The sequence below is a fragment of the Ursus maritimus genome, unplaced genomic scaffold (genome assembly GCF_017311325.1).
Source record: "Ursus maritimus isolate PB19 unplaced genomic scaffold, ASM1731132v1 scaffold_21, whole genome shotgun sequence".
In the NCBI taxonomy this organism is placed as follows: domain Eukaryota; kingdom Metazoa; phylum Chordata; class Mammalia; order Carnivora; family Ursidae; genus Ursus; species Ursus maritimus.
This window is the reverse complement of record NW_024424564.1, coordinates 5,945,931-5,966,945: the sequence shown is the minus strand read 5'-3', so window position 1 is coordinate 5,966,945 and position 21,015 is coordinate 5,945,931. Positions and strand designations below refer to the sequence as shown.

At 44.5% G+C, this 21,015-nt stretch overlaps 1 protein-coding gene across 2 annotated transcripts in view; it reads left to right on the top strand.

The window, feature by feature from the left end:
- PPM1H (protein phosphatase, Mg2+/Mn2+ dependent 1H) overlaps positions 1-21,015 on the top strand; it is a 238,941-nt gene that overhangs the window by 92,882 nt on the left and 125,044 nt on the right. For both annotated transcript variants that reach the window (XM_040637216.1, XM_040637215.1), the window contains exons 2-3: positions 243-408; positions 20,278-20,622. In XM_040637216.1, the coding sequence (XP_040493150.1) occupies positions 243-408; positions 20,278-20,622 (511 nt within the window). The remainder of the gene's footprint in view (positions 1-242; positions 409-20,277; positions 20,623-21,015) is intronic.

The following is a 21,015-nucleotide window of genomic DNA, read 5'->3' as shown; positions in this document are numbered from 1 at the left end:
CTGGAAAGGTGAGCTGGGCTCACCTGGTGTTTTAGGAAATGCTTTAATATGTACTAATATAATTCCATTTTAGAAAAATTCGTTTACTTGGGAACATAAAATACCAAGAGCACGGGGTCCTATGCACTAGGTAGGGCTTTAGTTTTGTGCCAGTTGTGGAGACTGCCTGGGCTGACCCTTGAGACTGAGCTCTGAGCTTCCCAGAACTCACCGTCTGACCACTCTCCTGGCTTCTTCTGCAGGGTTATCAATGCCGGGAAGAGCACACATAATGAAGACCAAGCCAGCTGTGAGGTCCTCACTGTGAAGAAGAAAGCAGGGGCCATTACCTCAACCCCGAACAGGAACTCGGCTAAGCGACGGTCCTCCCTTCCCAATGGGGAGGGGCTGCAGCTGAAGGAGAACTCGGTAAGACCCTCCTTCACCCCCAGGTCTCAGGTGAGAGGCACAGGGGCACTTGGGCCCCCGGCGAGGTGCTAGAGCTGAATCCCGTCTGTAATGGGAGAGAGAAAAGCAATGTCCCCAGAGTCAGTGGAGCGGCCTGTCTGTACTCAGGGTATCACGCAGTCAAAACTGGAGGTGACACATGTGTGAAGAGCTGGTGTTTATTAGGTTCTTATAACCTAACCCATATCATATATAGGTTTTGTTGAGATACCATATATATATGTATGTATGTATATTATTGTTTGGTGGTTGTACAGGAGCCACTGTAAGATTTTTGTGAAGGAGATGGTCTCCGGAAGCTTCTCTCGAAGTAACCATTGGCTTACAGCCCTGCCATGGCGTTGCCCCTTTCTTCCACTTGCCTGTCTGTTAGAGTTGTCCAGTGGGAGCCTCTGCCTGATGTCTTCCAAATTAATCCTTGTTTCCACTTGGCCCCCAAAGCCCTTGCATCCCATGGGGCAGCCCTGCAGACTGAATGCCCTGTTGACAAACCACAAAGTTTTTCTTCTCTCTTCAGTTTCTGGAGAAGAAAGCAGACATCCTCAGAAAGTTCTGAAGAAACACTCAGAAAAGTATAGGGACTAATCGGTACTCTGGCCACCAGCAGATTTGTTTAGCTTACAGAAAACAAACATTGAATGAGATGATCCAAATGTGACTTTTTATTCTAATCATCTTGAGGATATTTTTGTATATACATTTTATAGAATTGTAAAGGACCCAGAAATCTTTTCTCAGTGTAAGAAATAGTATCTCATTGCATTTATGCACAGGGACTAAGACCACTGATTTATTTTGTTCGTACTAGTTCAGCTTAGAAACACAGTGACCTGTGGAGACTCACAGTTGCACTTGTGTTCAAGGCTGAAGGAAGCGCTGACTGGGCTTTTCCCAAAGAGCCGCGGTCAAGGACTCAGACGGGCGGTACAGACTCATAATGGTTAAGTGCACAGGCTCTGGGATAGCAGGCTTCAGAGCAATCCATCACAGTCCACCATTCATTAAACTAGTTAATCTTAGGATGGTTATTCTTTGAGCCTTAGTTCCCTAGAAAAAGGAATAATAATAGTTACTCTTACCAGGTGTAGTAGGAAAAGAATGGTTGGAAGTATGACATCCGTTGTCCATGGAAATGTTGAGCCACTGTCTTAATTAATAAATTAATAAATCCTTGATAAATGTGAGCAGTTGTTATTCTAAAGTCAGTCCCACTTTCGGGATTCTCTGTGGATAATGTCCACTGAATTTTGTATCTTTATCCATTTGTAAATGAGAGATCACACAATTTTCCTTCATGCCTATTTGACAGGATTGTTTCAAGGACTGTGTTATTAGGGAAAAGGGCTCAGAGCATGTGAGCTATTGATGATAATTAAATCTGGGTGCCAGTGACTTCATGTTGCTCTTTGCCCTGATAGCTCTCCCCTGCCACCGGATGTGAAGTGATTTCTGTAAAAATTAGTCAGCATTGACGTTTGGCCCAAGGCCAGTTGATGTCATTTTTCCTTGTTGCTAAGTTCCTCCTACAAGTAAGGCCAGGAGTAACTTTTTAACGTCCTTGTTTAACAACAGTGAAACCAGGGGTACCTCGGTGGCTCAGTCAGTTAAGTGTCTGCCTCTTGGTTTTGGCTCAGGTCGTGATCTCAGGGTCTTTAGATCGAGCCCGGAGTCGGGCTCCCCACTGAGCATAGAGCCTGCCTAAGATTCTCCCTCTCCAGGGCGCCTGGGTGGCTCAGTTAGTTAAGTGTCTGCCTTTGGCTCAGGTCATGATCCCAGGGTCCTGGGACTGAGCCCCGTGTGGGCTCCCTGCTTAGTCTGCTTCTCCCTCTGCCCCTCACCACCCCCTCTCTTTCTCTTGCTGTCTCTCAAATAAATACATTTTTAAAAATCTCAAAAAAAAAAAGATTCTCCCTTCCCTCTTCCCCTTGAGGCCCCACCCCCTCTTATAAATAAATGAATAAATCTTAAAAAAAAAAAAAGAACAGTGAAACCAGTGCCTAAGTCCTTTAGCATGGAGCCGTGACTCTCCCCTGTGATCGTTCTGATTCTCTGTGGGGTCCTTGTTCCAGGAGGCAGCGAGGAGGTGCCAAGCAGAGTGGACACATCCCACCCCTCCGTTTCCTGCTTCAGCTGCGGCTACCTCCCTTTTATCTGCCTTACATATTAGGCTTTTTATTAGAGTTTAAGGCAAGAGCTGTGCTGCCTCTTTTCAATTGTGGGAAATTATACATAATATACAATTTACCATTTTAACCAATTTAACCATCACACACATTGTTACCATTACTGCCATCCTTCTCCAGAACTTTTTCTGAAATTGAAACTCTGTACCTATGAAACCCTAACCCCCATTAGTCCCTACCCCCAGCCCCTGGCAGTTACTATTCTACTTTTCGTCTCTATGAATTTGACTACTCTAGGTACCTCATATAAGTGGAATCATACGATATTTGTCATTTTGTGTCTGGTTTATTTCACTTATAATGTCTTCAGGGTTCATCCATGTTGTAAAATGTGTCAGATTTCATTCTTTATTAAGACTAATATTCCATTGTTACATGTACACATTATTGTATCAGTTTGTCCATCGATGGACACTTCTGTCTTCTGACTATAGTGAATAATATTGCTATAAACATGGTCTACAGATATCTGTCAGTCCCTGTTTTTGATTCTTTTGGATTTGTGGCCAGAGTGGAATTGCTGAATGATATGGTAATTCTGTTTAATTTTTTGCGGAACTGCCAAACTGTTTTCTACAGCAGCTGCGTCATTTTCCGTTATGACCAGCAATGCACAGAGTTCCAGTTTCTCCCCATTCTTGCCAACACTTGTTGATTTCTGGTGTGTGTTTTTTTTGTTTGTTTGTTTGTTGCGTTTTGTTGCATTTTGTTTTGTTTTGTTTTTTTAAGTAGCCATCCTAATGGATGTGAAGTGGTATCTCACTGTGGTTTTGTATTTCCCTAATGATTAGTAATGTGGAACATCTTTTTATGTGCTTATTGGCCAGATATATCTTCTTAAAAGAAACATCAAGTGTTCTTTATCTAATATTTATTCTATATTCGAGCCCTTTGCCTGTTTTTAAATTAGGCGGTCTGTTAGGTTGTTGTTTGCACTACTTTTTAAAAGCTCGAAAAGCATGACTTGCTGTGCCAGGTAAACCCGTGAGCACTCGTGTGTATCAGGAACTAGATACTGAGGATTTGGCAGGGAATAAAAGCGACAAAAGTCCTTACCCACAGGGAGCTTACATCCCTTGAGGGAGACCAACAATTAACATGTACCCCATGGCAGATGCTAAACGCTATGGAGAAGAACAAGGCAGAGATGCAGGCATGTATAAGTGTGAGGTGCACGGGTGGTTAGAGAAGGTGCCACTAGGGGCGCCTGGCTGGCTCAGTGGGTTAAGCCTCTGCCTTCGGCTCAGGTCATGATCCCAGGGTCCTGGGATCAAGTCCCGCAACAGTTCCTTGCTCAGCGTGGAGTCTGCTTCGCCCTCTGCCTGCCGCTCCCCCTTCCTTTGTGCTCCGCCCCCCCACCCTGGACAAATAAATAAAATATGAAAAAAAAGAAGAAGAAGGTACCACTAAGAAGGTGATGTTCGGGCACAGACTGGGAAGTGCAGCTATTGGGAGGAAGAGCTTTCTGACATTGTAGACAACTGTAAGGACCCTGAGGCAGGAACAGTGTTCTCAAGAATCAGCAAGGAGGCCCATGTGGCTAGAGCAGAGAGAGAAGTCAGGATTGGGGAGATGTTGTCAGAAAGGCAGTGAGAGTGGGGTGAGGCCATCTGGCAGGACCTGGAAAGCTGTTATCAGGACTTTGGCTTCTGCTCTGAATGAACAGTTTGGAACAGGCCGTGCTGGATATACTGCTTAAAAGAAGCCAGTGACTTTTCCCATTTAGAAGACATCCGTTAACTCAAATACGGTGGTGCTTAGAACGGGTGGTGACAGTATAGAGTGCAGCAGAACTCATCTGCAGGGGACAAGTGAGGTGGCTCTGCCCCTTCCCCTCTCTGTGCGTCTGTTCCTTCACTACCAAATATGTATTGAGCACTGAGTCTGCCTTGGGGGTGAGCTCAGTACAGTTCCAGTCCTCCTCCTAGAGCTGAGTTGAGGAAGGCAAAAGAGTCAAATATCAGCAGCAATACAGTGGAGTGAGTTTTAGGAGAAAGATTTTAAAAATCCAGGTTATTTGGAAGCCTGACTCACACGGGCGACCAGTGGTTTGTGAAACAGCAGAGGAGAGGGAATGGGTCAGATTACAGAATGATTCCTGGAGAAGGTGACATTTGAGCTGTCATTTTAAAAAAAGTGAATAGGGGGGCACCTGGGTGACTCAGTTGGTTAGGCATCTGACTCTGGATCTCAGCTCAGGTCTTGATCTCAGGATTGTGAGTTTGAGCCCCACATCGGGCTCCTTGTTCAGCACAGTCTGCTTGTTCCTCTCCCTCTGTTTCTCCCCTTGCTTGTGCATGCTCTCTCTCTCAAATAAATAAATGAAATGTTAAAAAAATTTTTTTTACCCTCCTTTCTTGACCTCTCATCACCAATCAACTTAGTAAAGTCAAATATTTCCAGAAAACTTTCATGTATAATATCACCATCTTACTTGGAAATTGAAAAAAAAAAACCTAAAATGTCCTGCAGTTTATACATGATGACATTTCTTATATTGAGTGGCATTTGGGCAGCTGGGTAGCAGTAAGATAATTTTTTCCTCCTATGGATAATTATTAGTTGGTATAAAGATTTTAAGGGAACTTTAATCCATCCCTCATGCCAACTCATAGAAAATTATTTTATCCTATTTGGACAAGTAATCTTTTTAGTCAAAGGAGTCAATAGTTAATCCTCTTATTTTAAAACAAACTTTTAAAAAAATTGGTGGATAAAATAATATAAACTATGTTTGGCCTCTCCTGGTTTCCATGAGGCATTTACTGAAGGAGTGTTGTTTCCTATAGTACTTGCTGAGTTCTTGACTGCAGCAACTTACAAGAAATCACAAGTTCATTTCAGATTCTATCTACATATAAAAGCAACACACTGGGAGCTAAAGAAGCAGGATTTGAAAGAAATCATAAAACTTAAAAGAGATACAAATAAAAATTTCAAAATGTTCTGCACTGTAGTATTTTAGCTTAAAGAAGTACAAGGGATATGTTTGAATTTCAGTGTTCTCCCTTACAAAAATAGTAATAGATGGATTTTTTAAAAATTAGAATTGAATGAAATAGTGAAATGAAGAAAATATTTCTTTTTTGAGGAAAAAGAAGAGAAATTTTGAGATCTCTGATGAAGAGGATATAGAGTAGAGAAGGGTATTTTCTATGACAAGTTCGGGGTGGAATTTTCCTGTGCCTCCATTGGGTGGTTTACGTGTGAGGAGCCATAAATCCCTCAGGCAGGCTGGTAGGGAACAGGTCTCTGTGCCGATGTGCAAGCCTCCTAACATTCTGGTGCCACCGATGAGTTGGGGACATTGGGTGGGTGGCTAAGAAAGAGGGAACCTAAAATGCTAGCATTTCCAAAGGACGCTCTGAGAATTTTCTCTTAGGAAAGATGCTGTAAGCTTGTTGAGGGCAACACCTTATCCAGTAGCCTCCTACTTGCCTCCCACTGAAGGCATTTTAATGAACCAGATCACGATTTGTAGGAACTAATCACCATGACTAGCTTTTCTCTGCTTTGGGAGATTTGAAGTAGTCTTTATCTGCCGTACTGAGGGTCCCCTGAGAGGGAAAACATAATTTTCGTAAAAGCTTTTGCTTTTCATTTCCCAAGTATCTGGTCATTTTGGCAATGAGGTAAAAAGAAGAAAATACTAGCTGACTTCTCTGAGGAGGGAGAAGAAGTTCACTCCTAAGGGCATCTTAGAGTCTTAGTATTAAGAGAAGAAGCTCTTGTCCTCTGAGTTGTGTAGGTGGGACTTGGGACATGGTGGCAATAACCAGGACGTTCCCCCCTGCCCCCCATCTGACTGCCTATTTGGAACAGATTGTTTCTGGCTTAAGACTAGAGTGTGGATACATGCATTCCAAGTCTATTTCCTCAGGAGCACCCTTATGCTGTTTAATTTAGTCAAAACACATCAAAGTATGGGGTTTCAGTATCTGTTAGTTCAGTGTCTAATTACAATAACAGGAGATGGCTGTGTCCACATTGTGGCCAAGCTCATCAGCAGGGGAGAGGAAAGCTGATTATCTTTCTCTTTGGAGGATAGAACAGAACTGTGGGAATTCAAGGCAAGTAGGATCAAATTGGGGTGGGGAGAGGTAAAAGGGAAATGGGAAGGGGCTATTTCAATTCTTTGAATGGAAGATTTGCCATTCTTTTCATTTGTTTTCTCTAAGAAGGACTCGTTCACCCCCGAGAACATTAAATGAAGGTTGCTGATGATTCCAGCCCTTCTGGAATATTTGGCCCTCCTTTGGCAGTCTGCTTCCTGAAATGATGTCAGCTATAAAAAACAAGGGCAGGAGCCTTTTATTTTTCTCATTGTATGTACTACTCTAAATTTTCCCTCCAGTTAAGGTCTTTGTTTTGTGCAAGTCAAGAAAACATAACCTTTCTATTTATGCCCGTAGATTTTCTGAAGCAGGAGCACAGTGGTTTCTCTCAAAACTCTTCTCTCTTGGTTACAGGAACTTGAACTCTTGCTAGTGATGAGGAAGGGTGACTTTAGAACCAGGCTGATGTCAGAGTGGTTTTACAGTTCCCTCCTCAGTGGGTGTTGGTTTTCTCTGAAGACCAGGCTTGACCAGGATGTCCATAGTAGCTGGGAATGCAACCTGAACTTGATTCCACAGATTTTTCCCAATGGGGCACACCTGAAGGCTAAAGGAAAATAAATGGTGCTAAGATGGAAAATTTTCCTCGTTTCACTATAATTGGGTTTCCCCACATCTTTAGACGGGAAGAACATTGGCAAGAGTGATAACCTCTTGAGAATTTTTCTTCTTCCTTTTTCTTTAATACAATACTCAGCATTCATGTGCCAGACACAATACTGACCTCAGTCCTTTGCCCAATATTGACTCACTTAACCTGGTACTGTGCACATAAGTATGTACCATCATTATCTTTATTTTATTGATGAGACAGTGGAGGCACAGAGCTATAAAGTGTGGAGCTTGGAGTCAGCTGAGGCAATCTAGTCTCTTACGACATGCTGCTTCTTTATCCATTAGCTGTTGGGAAATGTGGCAGAGAAATTTCCTTGGAAAAGGGTGAATAAAGGAGGAATAGCTCCTAATGATGTGTATTATTTCAGTATAATATGATGCTAAATATTTTCTCATTTCTATTATGATTTCTTTCCTGATTTAGGAGTTATTTGTTTTTTAAAGATTTTATTTATTTGTTTGAGAGAGAGGTGGGGAGGAGGGGCAGAGGGAAAGGGAGAAGCAGACTCCCCGCTGAGCAGGGAGCCCGATGTGGGGCTTGATCTCAGGTCCCTGGGACCATGACCGGAGCTGAACCTGAGTTCAACCAACCGAGCCACCCAGATGCCCCTGATTTAGGAGTTATTTAGCACTTTCTCCTGTCAGCTCAGAAACTGGGTAACAGCTTTTACTGACTCAGGTGAAGAACAGAATGGAAATGAAATTGTTTATCGCTTTATTGTCCTTAATAGTCCATTTTTTCTTGCTAACTTATGGAAAAACTGTTGCGTGAAACCATGGCAAAAAGAAAAAGCCTTCTGATTGGATAATAATATGTGTCTAAGTTTGAATCCTTGTGCTGTCACTTACTAGACATTAGTTACCTTGTGCAAATGAGTTGACCTCTCAGTGCCTCAGTTTCCTCATCTGTACATTGGGGATAATAGCTCCTACCTCAAAGGGTTGTTTGAACTAAGTTAAAAATATGAAAAGTGGGGCGCCTGGGTGGCTCAGTCCTTGAGTGTCTGCCTTCGGCTCAGGGCGTGATTCCAGGGTCCTGGGATTGAGCCCTGCATCGGGCTCCCTGCTCCACTAGGAGCCTGCTTCTTCCTCTCCCACTCCCCCTGCTTGTGTTCCCTCTCTCGCTGGCTATCTCCGTCTCTGTTGAATAAATAAAATCTTTAAAGAAAAAAAAATATGAAAAGTGCTTAGAATACTACCTTGCGTGTAGTAAATGTTGAAGTGATGTTATCTGTTGTTGTTCTAATAGTGGAGTTTGCAGCTGCATTTCAGTATTATTTCACATTACTTATGTTTTTACCGTAACCTATCTTTTTTTGAGTAGGGAAGGGACAGAGGGAGATAGAATCTCCGCCCAGCGCAGAGCCCGACGTCACAACCCTGAGACCATGACCTGAGCTGAAATCAAGAGTCAGATGCTCAACTGACTGAACCACCCAGACACCCCTTACCGTAACCTAATTTAGGGGGCATTACTGATGTGCAAAAAAATTAGTTTGAGAACATTTCTGAGGTAATTTTTGAGTCTAGAATAAACCACAATACAACTTAACCAACACTGTCACAAACATATTTCCTGTCTCTCAGAAATTAATATTTATTTAATAATGTTTTTAAGATGGGACAGAATGAAAAAAAAAAAGATGGGACAGAATGACTAAAAGAAAAAGAAATAGCCAGTGTTGGTAAGGATGTGGAGAAAAAAACCCTCATGCGTTGTTGATGGGAATGAAAATTGGTGCAGTCACTGTGGAAAACAGTATAGAGGTTCCTCAAAAAATTAAAAATAGAAATACCATATAATCCAATAATTCTCCTGGGTATTTACCCCAAAAAAATGAACTCCTGAATTTGAAAAGATCTGTGCACCCCTATGTTTATTGCAGTGTTATTTACAATAGCCAAGATACAGAAGCAGCCCAAGATACGGAAGTATCGATAAGATGAATGGGTAAAGAAGATGTAGTATGTATGTGTATATAAATACAAGCGAGTATTAGCCGTAAGACAGAGTGAGATCTTGCCATTTGCAACAACATAGATGGATCTGGAGGGTATAATGCTAAGTGAAATAAGTCAGAGCAAGACACATATTCTATGATTTCACTCATGTGTAATTTAAGAACCCAAACAAATGAACAAAAAAGACAAAAAGACAGACTCTTAAGTACAGAGAACAAACTGGTAGTTGCCAGAGGAGAGGAGGGTGGGGGGATGGATAAAAGAGATAAAGGGGATTAAGGGTATACTTGTCATGATGAGCACTGAGTAATGTATAGAATTGTTGCATCACTATATTGTGCACCTGAAATGAATATAACAGAGTATATTAATTATATATATTATATAATATATAATCAATTATACATGAATAAAATTTTTAAAATAAAAACTTTTTAAAAATAAAAATTTAATAAAGGGACTAAATTGCCATTTAAAAACAAAAACCAAACTACTAAATGTGTCCTGCATCTTACTGGCTCATAAAGTGGAGGGATTGAAACAAATCTGCATTTCATATCATAATATCGTGAGGAGGAAGTGGTCCTCATTTTTAAGTCTATGAAATTAAGCATTCTTTTCTACTGGGGAACAAAATATCTTAATAATTTAGTCCAAAAGAGGTATGGTAAAAAACAAAGTATGCTGCAAGGGCCTGATGCCAAGCGCACAGCAATAGAGGGTGAGCCCTGGGGATGACTTGCATGAAGTTACTCAAATTCCCTGCGTCTGCTTGGTCATTGGCTTGCTTTTCTCCCTTTGCTGTGTTACCCTGAAGATCGGAACTGGAGATTTCAACCAAACCCTGTGGATGAAATGCCTAAAACAGATCCTCGAGATTCTGAATTATCATCTTCATTGTGAGGCCTTGAAAACTGGCCAGAAACTATGGAAATCAAACCATATAGTAGCTTAGAGTGGGGAATTAGAAGAACATGGCAACTCTGGGATTGCCCAATGGGAAATAAGTAATCCTTTTCCTTTGGCAGTGAGCAAGGAGAGAGGCAAGAACAGCCTGTGTTCTGTAAACACAACCATGGGCTTTAACTCAAAGTGGGATTTCCACTTTGTGATCCTCTTTTCATGTTATTGATAGAGCCCCTCCTTAGATCTCTAAATTCCAGAACCATTTGGTGTACGGAAGGGAAGATGAGTGTCAAATGAGCTGAATTACTTGTAACTTCAGGGAAGACAGCTAAGGGGAGAACCACTTATTTCCATAGAAGACTATTTCTAGAGTAGCAGTCTCCAAACCATGTGTATGAGCGTGTACCCCCAACATGTTTGTTCATTTAATGCTATATAACTGTATGGCTATATATCCATGTAATGTACAATTATAAAAATATATTAAATATTTAAAAAATAATTTAAAGGCAATAAAGATGAAAAGGCAACGTTTTAAAATAATAACAGCTAACAGTCATATGATTTTCATTATATGCCAGGCATTGTTCTAAATATTTTTCCCACAGTAACTCATTTATTGCCTCGCTAGGAGCAGACTTCATGTTCCCATTAGCTAATATCTCAAGGCAGAATTCATCATTAACAATAGCAAGTATAATTCCATATTTCATATTTCAGCTGTCTCTTTGAGCATTTCAGATACTTTTGATTAGAACGATTATTACTGTTGTCAGATATGACTAGGTTGTCATTACTTGGAGTAAGATGTGCTGGCTGTGACACGTTCTCATTTGCTCATGTTTTCTATCAGCAGTTTCTGTGCATGGATTACAAAAAAAAAAAAAAAAAAACCTGTTGTCCACGTTGTGAGGGACGATTTAGCTAAAAACTGAGTAATGCGATGCACGAGAGCCCTTAGCTGGGGACCCCCGGAGCAGGCAGTGAGCAGCGGTATGCCAAGGCCAGGGGGTGCCTGGGCAGGCAGGCTGAGGTTCCCGGCTTGCCCTGGAGCCGGCTCACTTACGTACCACGGGGGGGCGCCAGTGTCAGTTGCTGTGAGAAATACTAGCGACGCTTACGTTCTTCTCCAGCTGCAGGAGAAAAAAACACGAAAAGAATGTATCATTTTGGCAGTTTTAGCTCCCCCTGAGCTTTGCGTGCTGTCTGGCGGCGGGAGGGGTGACGAAGGGGGCTTGCACGCCGGGAGCTCCGGGGAGCGAGTGGGGCAACAGAGCGCCCTGGCTTCCTGACCCTGGCACAGATGTGTCAAGCCTCATTCCTTGGTTTTCTTTGTGTTTCCTGCCTCCCGTCTCAGCACTTCTGTAGGCTCCACGGGAAATGTCTGAGGTTTTGTCTACGATCTCCCCTTGTTTGTCAGCACCCCGTAGGAGGGGCTACCTCCCCGCCTCCCAGATGGCTCACCAGGGCTCTTGAGCCTGTGGGTTCCCCGGAGTGGAGGTGCACGTAACGTGCTCCTTTTTCAAGAGAGCTACAGTTGAGGCTACTGATTTCTGACCCCCTTGATCAGCTGTGCTGTAACCGCCCCCGAAGCTGAATCGATGGCCGCAAGCCGCTTGGATCAGAGATGCTGTCGGTAGCCGGTGTGGTGGATACATTTCTGTTCGGAGCAGGCTTCCATTTGTTGAAAGGCCCGAGGGACCCTTCCCAGTCAAAACTCATTAAAGTCCTAGCATTATAGACGATATTGAAGATGGGAAGAAGAAAATAAGCAAATATTATTGAAAGTCAGTTTCTACTTTTGAAAAAGAAGGCTGGCACGTGTGGCCTGCTTCAGAGAAATCCTGCAAGAGAAACTGTAAACTTTAAGCTCCCAGTTTGTCACCTTCTGAAATCTTCCCTTTACCTAGCTGCAGCTGTTTTCCTGAAAAGGGGTGGGAGAGTGTGTGTGGTACGTTACGTACAAGACTTTTTCTTGTTTTTTTTTGTGGGGGGAGTAAATCAGAATGCAATAAGAAAACTGCTTCGGGGTTACTCTTTTTAAGACACAAGTGATGGCTGCCAAATTTAAGTGTGTGTAAGAGAGGAAAGGGTTTGATACTGCTTTTCTTAAAGTGGAGTACGTGTTTAACTCCTGTTCTTCTGGAGCAAAACCAAGGTAAACATTTGTTAAAATAGGAATTTTGAAATTCATTATGTCAAGAGCATGTTACTCTAAATTTGAGAGGGTTGATTGTTCAGGCGTAGAACTTTGCATCCCGGGCTGGTGCCCCAGCGACGTCTTCTGATTCTGCCAGAGATGAACGCGGGGCCGCTGTCAGCGTTTTTGGTAATCAGCTGATGGGCCAGGATGTGTATGCAAGTACTAATAAGCAGCCCGGGAGCACGGTGCTGAAGTGCCGGAGCCAGGGAGATAAGGACACAAGGTTGTGTGTACTGGGAAATTGGGAACTGGGTTCAAATCCTGGCATCACCACATCGCTGGAGTTACCTAACTGTGCCCTGGTTAAATCGCATGGGATGATGATGCCCATTTTATGGTGATGTGGTGGGGATTAAACACAGCAGGTAATCGTTAGGTGTCCTTGGAACTTCGACTTCTCAGAGGGGATGTCATTTAAGAAGAGGAGAAGTAACAGAAGGTGTACAGGGGAGGAAGATGAGCACCCCATCTGGCAGAGGTGAAGGGAGCCGAAGTGTGTGGCTTGGTCTCCCTGGTTATGGGAGCTCTTACTAGCCCTGCCTGCTCATGGTTCCCCCAGGCCGTTTAACAGTGAGTGCAAGTAATTACTATCTTAGGTTTCTGTTGTTCTTTTATATGTTGGACACTGCTACGCATTTTATTATTTTAAAAATTATGTGTATAATTAACCTTTTGGTGTGCAGTTTTATGAATTTCAACGTATATATAGATTTATATCATCGTCACCACAATCGGGATACAACATTCCCGTCACTACAAATCACTTCCTCGTGTTCTCTCGTTAGGGCGCTCCCGTAACCCACGATGGTCTGAACATTTAGTACATATTATCCACTCCTGTGGCCCGCACACTTCCCCTGTCTAGCACTCTTGTAGTTACCTGTTCACATTCTAGACCGTTAGCCTTAGGAGTTTGGGAACATGGTTTTCTCTTCCTCTCTGCTACCTCCCCCGTGTCCAGCATAAGCCTGGCACATAGGAGACTCTGAGACATGCGTTAAATGAATGGATCCTTACTGTCTGTGTCCTAGTTTCATCTTGTTCTTTAAATAAGGAAATGGGTGAGGGGAGTTCAGAAATGTGCCCAAGATCACATAGTAGTAAATTCCTGAACTCAGGTGGGTCTTGATTTAAAGCCTGTGTTCTTTCTGTGCTAAGACAGATCGCAACAAATAGGATTGGTGTTAACCCATCTGAAATGCATACATAAATCACTCAACTTTTAAAATGCCCATGGTGTTGGTACGTTGACACCATGGTGAAGGTAGCCTTGTACTATTAGATCATGTAAAACCTGAAACCCTGTGTATTTGCCATATAAACTCGAAATGTTATTCTCTGAGCTAATACCAAACGGAGGAGGTATTCCTTCCTTCTCAAGTGACTAACCGTGTGAGGGGTGGGAGGGTGGGTGTGTGTGGTGGGGTGGGCAAGGGATGTTGAAAGGAGCCATAGCCTGCCCTTCCCTCTCTGGTACCTTCCTTGAGCCAAGCAGGTGGAGAACACAGCTCTCCCTGTTCCCACGCGCATGCTTAGCCTTTGGTCGCTGGTTCAAAGGATATAGCAATAGTGGATTGTACACTCATTCCAGCAGTGCATAAGAGGCAAAGAAAATGTGTGGTTTTTAGCAGTTCAGTCCTCCAGAAAGACAACTGTGGTGCATGGCTTTTTTTTTTTTTTAATCTTGGTGGGGGCGGGGGAGTCTCCATCACTTAGAAGAGAAGTGTGTGTGTGTGTGTGTGTGTGTGTGTGTTTTAAACTGGCCCTATAGGGCCATAAGGCTCAGCAAGTCAGGTAGAGCCAGAGAAGGCAGTGTCTTGTCCCTTTGGTTTCCTTGGAGCACTTGTGAGATTCCCAGGGCCCTACATCTAGGCTGCCTAGATTGGGACCGCTGACAAAGAGCAAGAGGGGGCCCTGGGGAAGGAGTAGCAGCTAGATCATGCAGGACCCACAAGCCATGTGTGTATCCAGGAGACCCAGGGCAGTAGGGAGTCATTGAAGGTTCTAGTCTATGCAGTGATGAAATAGATGGGTGTTTGCAATTAAATTGAAGATTTGAGATGCTTTAAAGCGTCATGTTCATACTACGTGCGATCTTTCCGACTTCCCTTAGAGATTCACCGCTGACACTGATGTAGTAGGCCCTTGATGCTGATGTGACACTTAGGAATTGTTCTCTCCTCAAGGTTCTCCGATCGGACTTTGTACATCAAACCATGAATTCCTACCTGATGGCATTTGATGGGATTGTTTTGAATAGAGAAGAGGGTGAGGGAGAAGGGGGTCCTTGTATCTTTTTCAAAATAAACATATGCCACATCCTGTTTGATCATGTCACTTCCACAGATTTGTATTGTCTGTTATGATCTTGGTTCCATTTCAAACACCATACAGCCCATTCCAGCCTCATACTGCTCTTTGAAATGTCTTGTGAAGTCATTAGTCTCCCCTCTAGGCCCATCAGTCCCATCCTGACCTAGACCTTCTTTGCCTCAGGACAGTTCTCTGTGAGCCTCTTAAATTCCAGTGCTTCCTTCTTGTAGTGCAGTGCAGAATGCCATGGGATGGGCGCTCCTTAAGCCCAGCTGTCACCTTGTTCTTCCGTGCAGAGGCATTTCAAATTGAAGCTCCTGGGTCTGCCTTGACGCCAGAATCTCACTCCAACCTGACTTAGCTCTCAAGGTTGGTCTTAATCAGGTCACTGTCCACATGGGCCATATAAAATCTCCTTTTCACCTGCACTGCCTAAAAGTTGCTCCCTTGTTCCAGAATATTCTTTCAGTTTATCATCGCCCAAGCAGGTGACCAGACATGCACAATTTGATGAATGCTGCAGTAGGGTTGGGCTCGGGATCCAGTGGGAGCTTCCAGGAGGAGGTGATATTTAAGATGAGTACTAAGAGACAGGTGGAGGGGAAGTAAGGGAAAGGATGGGGGTGGTTTATGATGAGCTACAAGTGCCATAGTTTGGTGGGTGGGATTTGGAGTGACGGAATGTGGAGAGAGAATCAGAGACTACATCGGAGATTGCAGACTGGCTCGTAGACTGGAGCCAGCCTACGAAGGAGGAGGTTAGGCTGGTAAAAGAAATATGGTCAGATTTTGTTTTAGAAAAAATCACTCTGGTTACAACTCAGGTTGCAGAGCGGAGGAGCAGATCTGAGTCGCCGCGTACCCTCCAGGGCGGGTGGAGCATGCATGAGGATTCAGCTTAGCAGGGGTCGATGGCTCAGAGCAGGGAGCCTGCTCCCAGCTGCATCCCTTAATAGGTGGTAACCTCCAACAGCTAGACTCTCTGTGCCTCCATTTCCTCCTCTGTAAAATGGGATTAATAACCACACCTCATAGGGTGGCTATTCCCAGGATGGATTGTGATAGGATTAAAGGAGCTAATATGTGTAAAGCATTTAGAATATTGCCTGCTATGCAAAGTTTATTAAATGACGGGAAGGATGCTGTAGCCCCGTGACTCGCTCTTTCTGTGACTGGATGGTGTCTTAGACTTTAAGAGCTGAGTTGGCATCTAAAGCATGTGGGGAAGGCCCACTTTGTGGCTGTAGTTTGCCAAATAATACACCACTCACTTTCAGTTCCGTGCCACAGAAGGACACTGAAGATTTTGAAGTCTCTTGATGAATTTGGTTTTACCTAATTCAAAGGCTTTCAAAAATTGTTATAAACAGTTGAATTCTTTGTCCAAAATCTTTTGCAAACCCCTGAGGTTTACAACTGACACATCTGTGCTGCTCTGGTGGAAATAATAGTCAAAGAGACTTATTTATCCTTTAAACACCCACTCCCTCTTCCCTAAGGCACCACTTTGGAAACAAGAAACACAATTTGGACACTGCTGTTCCGGTCAGTTCAGGGAGACGTAAGTGACTCATCCAGGGTCCCAGAGACAACCGATAGCAGATTGGTAGGATGCAGGTTTCCGGAACTGCTGAGTGGCCCCCTTTCTGTTAGACCAGAGGTTCTCAATTTGGGCAGCTCTTTAGAATCCCCTGGGGAGCTTAAAAAAAAGATCAATGGTGGGGCCTCACCTTCAGAGAGACTGACTTAATTGGACTGGGAGTGAACCCTGCATCAAACAGTGCTCTAGATTTATTCAGTCTTTAGTGAGAAACTTTCTTTGCGGAAAAACTGTCTTACCAGTTTTAGCTGTGAAAATTATTAATTGCACTTTAAAGTTAGCTGTTTTTAGTTAGCAGTTTCTGGCCCTGCTGTGCAGAGGTGTTCTCCGAAGCTGGGCGTTGCCCTCCTGGGCCCTGCTTCAGCAGTCCCCCAGTCAGGTTGTCTCTTGACTGCTTAAAAATCGCCCAGATATTTTGTCGGCTGGTGGTTGTTGCAGTGCCTTCACAATGCTTCGCCTTGTCGAAGGAAATGGTTGGATTGCTCGTCAGAAAAATGTCAGAGTTGCTTTTTCAAAAATGGAGTAGCATTGCATTGCAGGGTGCTTCGTTATTTCACGGGGTTTGATCTTCGTTGATTCAAATCATGATTCTAGAAACATGATACGTTAGGTGTAACAGAATCTGTGCCCAGACACTGACCCAGTTCCTCCTGTTTCATAGCTCACTGGGCCCTGCCCACAGCTTCCTTGACAGCGTTTGCTGGGTTTTCATTTAAATTGGGTGCAGAAGGACTGTGGATGCAGCTTGTACTCAGGCCGACTGGGGACCTTTGGGGAATTAGATGTGATAAGCAAAAAAATCCTTTTCTTTTGCCACTCTTCCCTAGCTGTGAGGGTGTAACATGGCAAAATGTACTTTACTAATGCGGCACGTAACAAGAGCTAGCGGTGAGTGTAATAACTCCGACCATTGCAAAGTATGATGAGTGTAAACAGTAGTTCGGGCTGTGTAGAACGACAGTCATGATTTCTGTTGGTGACCAAGTCATAGGAGCTGCTAATCCCACTGTGCTTTGTAGCCTTGCATTCATAATAAGAGGAAAGGCTAAATTTCAGAGGTTTGTGAACATATAGATACACTGAATTCTTTCCACAGGTGCCCTACATTTAAGAACATTTTCCAGGGGTCCAGTTTTATTCCTGGTTGAGAGCCACTTCTACCTACTTCGAATTCTTTTTGTGTGTGCTCTTGTGTTCCTGAACTTGCACTCCTCCTTCCCGCCACGCGTGCCCCAAGTCCCAGAATACTAGATAAACAGGCACCTCCTTTCATCTCCTTGTCCCCCGCTCTTGTTACAGAAACTAGCAACAGTGGCTTATCGGGATGTCATGAAGCCCACGTAACAGGGGCTTCCTCCAGGCAGACCGTTCGGGCCTATGCAGCATCCCAAGCAAGACACCAAGGGCTGGGGCCCCTTTGACTTGCCGTCCCACTACGCGGAACTACAGCTTTCAGCCGGTTTTGCGGGAAGGTTACTCTACCTCCAGGCAGGAAGGAAGGGGGAAGGGTAAAGGGCAAAAGGCCAGGCCACTTGAGTTGTTCCTTTTATCAGGAAAACAATAGCTTTCCTGGAAGTTCCACCCAAAAGAGTGGATACCAGGTAATCATGTACCACAATCAGCTGCACAACCCAAGCCTCCTGGTATTTTCCTCCCCTGGCTGCCCCATCAGCTCTCATTCCCTCCAAATTCTTCTTATCCTATCTTCAGGGCCCAACCTCTTCCCCTGCTTCCCCAGGTCACATGGATCTATACTTCTTGAATATTTGAACTTTTAGAGTTAGCAGAGTCATTGGACTTTTCTAGGGTAGCTTCTCACATTGGTGAAGAACTGAAGCTCAGAAAACGACTTACCCAAGATCATATTGTAATGGTAGTGGTAGCAGTTACACACGGGGGAGATGTATTACTTAGCGACTCCGTTGGCATAAGTCACCATTTAACCTTGCTAAATACCCACTCCCTGGGAGCTAGCTGTCACCTGCTGCTTAGGCAAACACGGTCCAGTGAAGCGACGGGGATGTCCAGCTCTGGAGTGACCCAGCCAGGGTCTGACGCCTGTACTGCCTTCCTGACCTTGCTCTGCCTCCCACTCCCACTGATCGGTATTGAAGATGCCACTAGAACTCAAATCTTCTATTCTGAAGTCCTTGCCCTTTCAACTGTCCTCTGAGTTAGGTGATTTTAGTCATTCATAAGCGTTTGTTACTGCCTGAATTTGAATATCTTTTTTGGGAGTTATTCACCTCCTAGCTGGCATCCTCACTTTCACTCTTTCCTAATCCTCACAGCCTAGCCTGAGTGATCGTTTAAAAACATAAGTTTGTCACTCCCACCTCATTCAATGGCTTTTTGTTACTCTTTAGGCTAAAGCCAAGATCCTTCATGTGTCCTGGAAGGACTGAGTGGTCTGGCTGCCATGTCCCTCTACAGCCTCATTCCCCCCCCCCCCTTTCCCGCTTCACTCCTCTATTCAGTCAAATGGTATGGTTCAGCATCCTCTCACACACCATGCACCTTCCTACCACAGGGCCTTGGCACCTGCTGTTTCTACCGCCTGGTGGTCTCTCCTTTCCCTTCATTATCTTGTGAACTTCCAAACAGCTCTTAGCTAGCCTGCATGTCCCCAGGAAACCTCCTCCAAGTGCCCCTCTGCAAGCTGGCCTGGCACCAAAAACCAGGAACCTCTCCTTGTAGTCCTAATCAGAATTGTAATCTTATGTTTGTGTGATTATTTGATCAGTATGTATCTTCCCCACTGGATTATTAAGATCAGACCATATCTGATATGTCTTCCAGCCAGTTTTTTATCTCTAGTGTCCACTTTGCACCTGTCACATGGGGAATGCTCAGTATTTGTTGACTAAAAGTAAACTTTTTTCTCAGCACGTGGCACAGAATTGAATGAAAGTGAAATTTAAAGGGCACAAATGGGGTAATGGCATATGTCACCATAACTATACAGTATCTTCTGGCATCATTCTAAGATAGACCAAAAGAACTTTATTTAATGGCTTTAGCTAGAAAAGGATTCAATATTTATTGCTGTGGGGTAGATAAGCCTAGTAGTCAGAAGTGGATGTTATATGCACCCTACCTATTTAATTACCTATGCATCTTACCTATTTAATTAATGCATTTAATTTAAGCTTTTTTCCTATAGCTAAAATCTTAGGCATGTATAATTCAAACATGGTTTTTAAAAACACTGATTTGAAATAGTCTAGAAATAACTCAGACGAAATCCATGGTAGATGAGGGAACATGGGAATGCGTAGATTTAGGGTAGGAAGAGGAAACAAAGATGCTGAGTACCAGCTGGGAAACTGAGGGAGGCAGGAAATACAAGAAGGAGATTTGAATTGGCTGCATCTTAGACTGGATGTCTAAGGGAAAACATGTTCTAAAAATACAGGATGTAGACCAAAGAGGATAGGGCGGTTAGCTGAGAGTGAGAAAGCTCTAAAGGGAAAATGGGTCTATTGATTTCCCCTTGAAGAATCTGCAAAAAGAGCTTAACTTCATCCAGAGACTCCAGGCCAAGCCTGCTCTGGGGTCACAGAAGGGAAGTGAGGAGTTAGGTGTTAGAGCTGGACTCCTGAAGACTCACCTGTTGGCATGGAGTTCTACCTCAAACATCTGTACATCAAATCGGGTGGATCTTGCCACAAAGTAGTCACTGAGCTTGCATGGTAACTTGGGCTCCTCCCCTAGGCAGAGAGGCAAGGACCGCTGCATCCCTCGGGCGGTGGTCCCAGCAGTGACAAATCCGGGAACCCTTCCCTGAGCCCCTTTGCCGGGTTTCGACCCCCGCTGTTTGCCGGCCAAAGACATCACCACGTGGATGCACTGAGCACCGTGCCTCGCTGGGTCGGTGTGACCCTGGGGCACTGAGCACTGAGGTTCTCACTCCCTGTCGCCTCCCTCCCCCAGGAATCAGAAGGCGTTTCCTGTCACTACTGGTCGCTGTTTGACGGTCACGCAGGGTCCGGGGCCGCCGTGGTGGCCTCCCGCCTGCTGCAGCACCATGTCACGGAGCAGCTGCAGGACATCGTGGAGATTCTCAAGAACTCTGCCGTCCTGCCGCCCACCTGCCTGGGCGAGGAGCCGGAGAACACGCCCGCCAACAGCCGGACTCTGACCCGCGCCGCCTCGCTCCGCGGAGGCGTGGGCGCGCCGGGCTCCCCCAGCGCCCCACCCACGCGCTTCTTCACCGAGAAGAAGATTCCGCACGAGTGCCTGGTCATCGGGGCTCTGGAAAGCGCGTTCAAGGAAATGGTAGGTATCGCGGAAGGCTCCGGGGGCCTGGGGTGGAGGCCCTCGCTTAAGCCACGTCCATGCTTCTTAGAAGGTTCCCTGGAAGGGCGCGTCTCCGACCTGTCCTCTAGGTGTGTGGCTTCGCTTGGTCTTCTCCCTTTGATAACAGCGCCTCCTCTCGCAGTAGAGGGCGGCAGAAAGAGTCCCCGGCAGGGCGTGCTGGCAAAAATTAAGAAGATGAAAGGGAGGGATAGTGCATGAGGTAACAGGCTTTTTCACTATAGGCATTATTGCTTCTCTTCCGCAGACTCATTGATGCCAGCTGCTACAATTCCACTTAATTGAAATGTGAGCGTACTTGCCATCTGTTTGACACATGTGTATGAGTTCCAGGTGTTTGGGGGAAACAGCGCT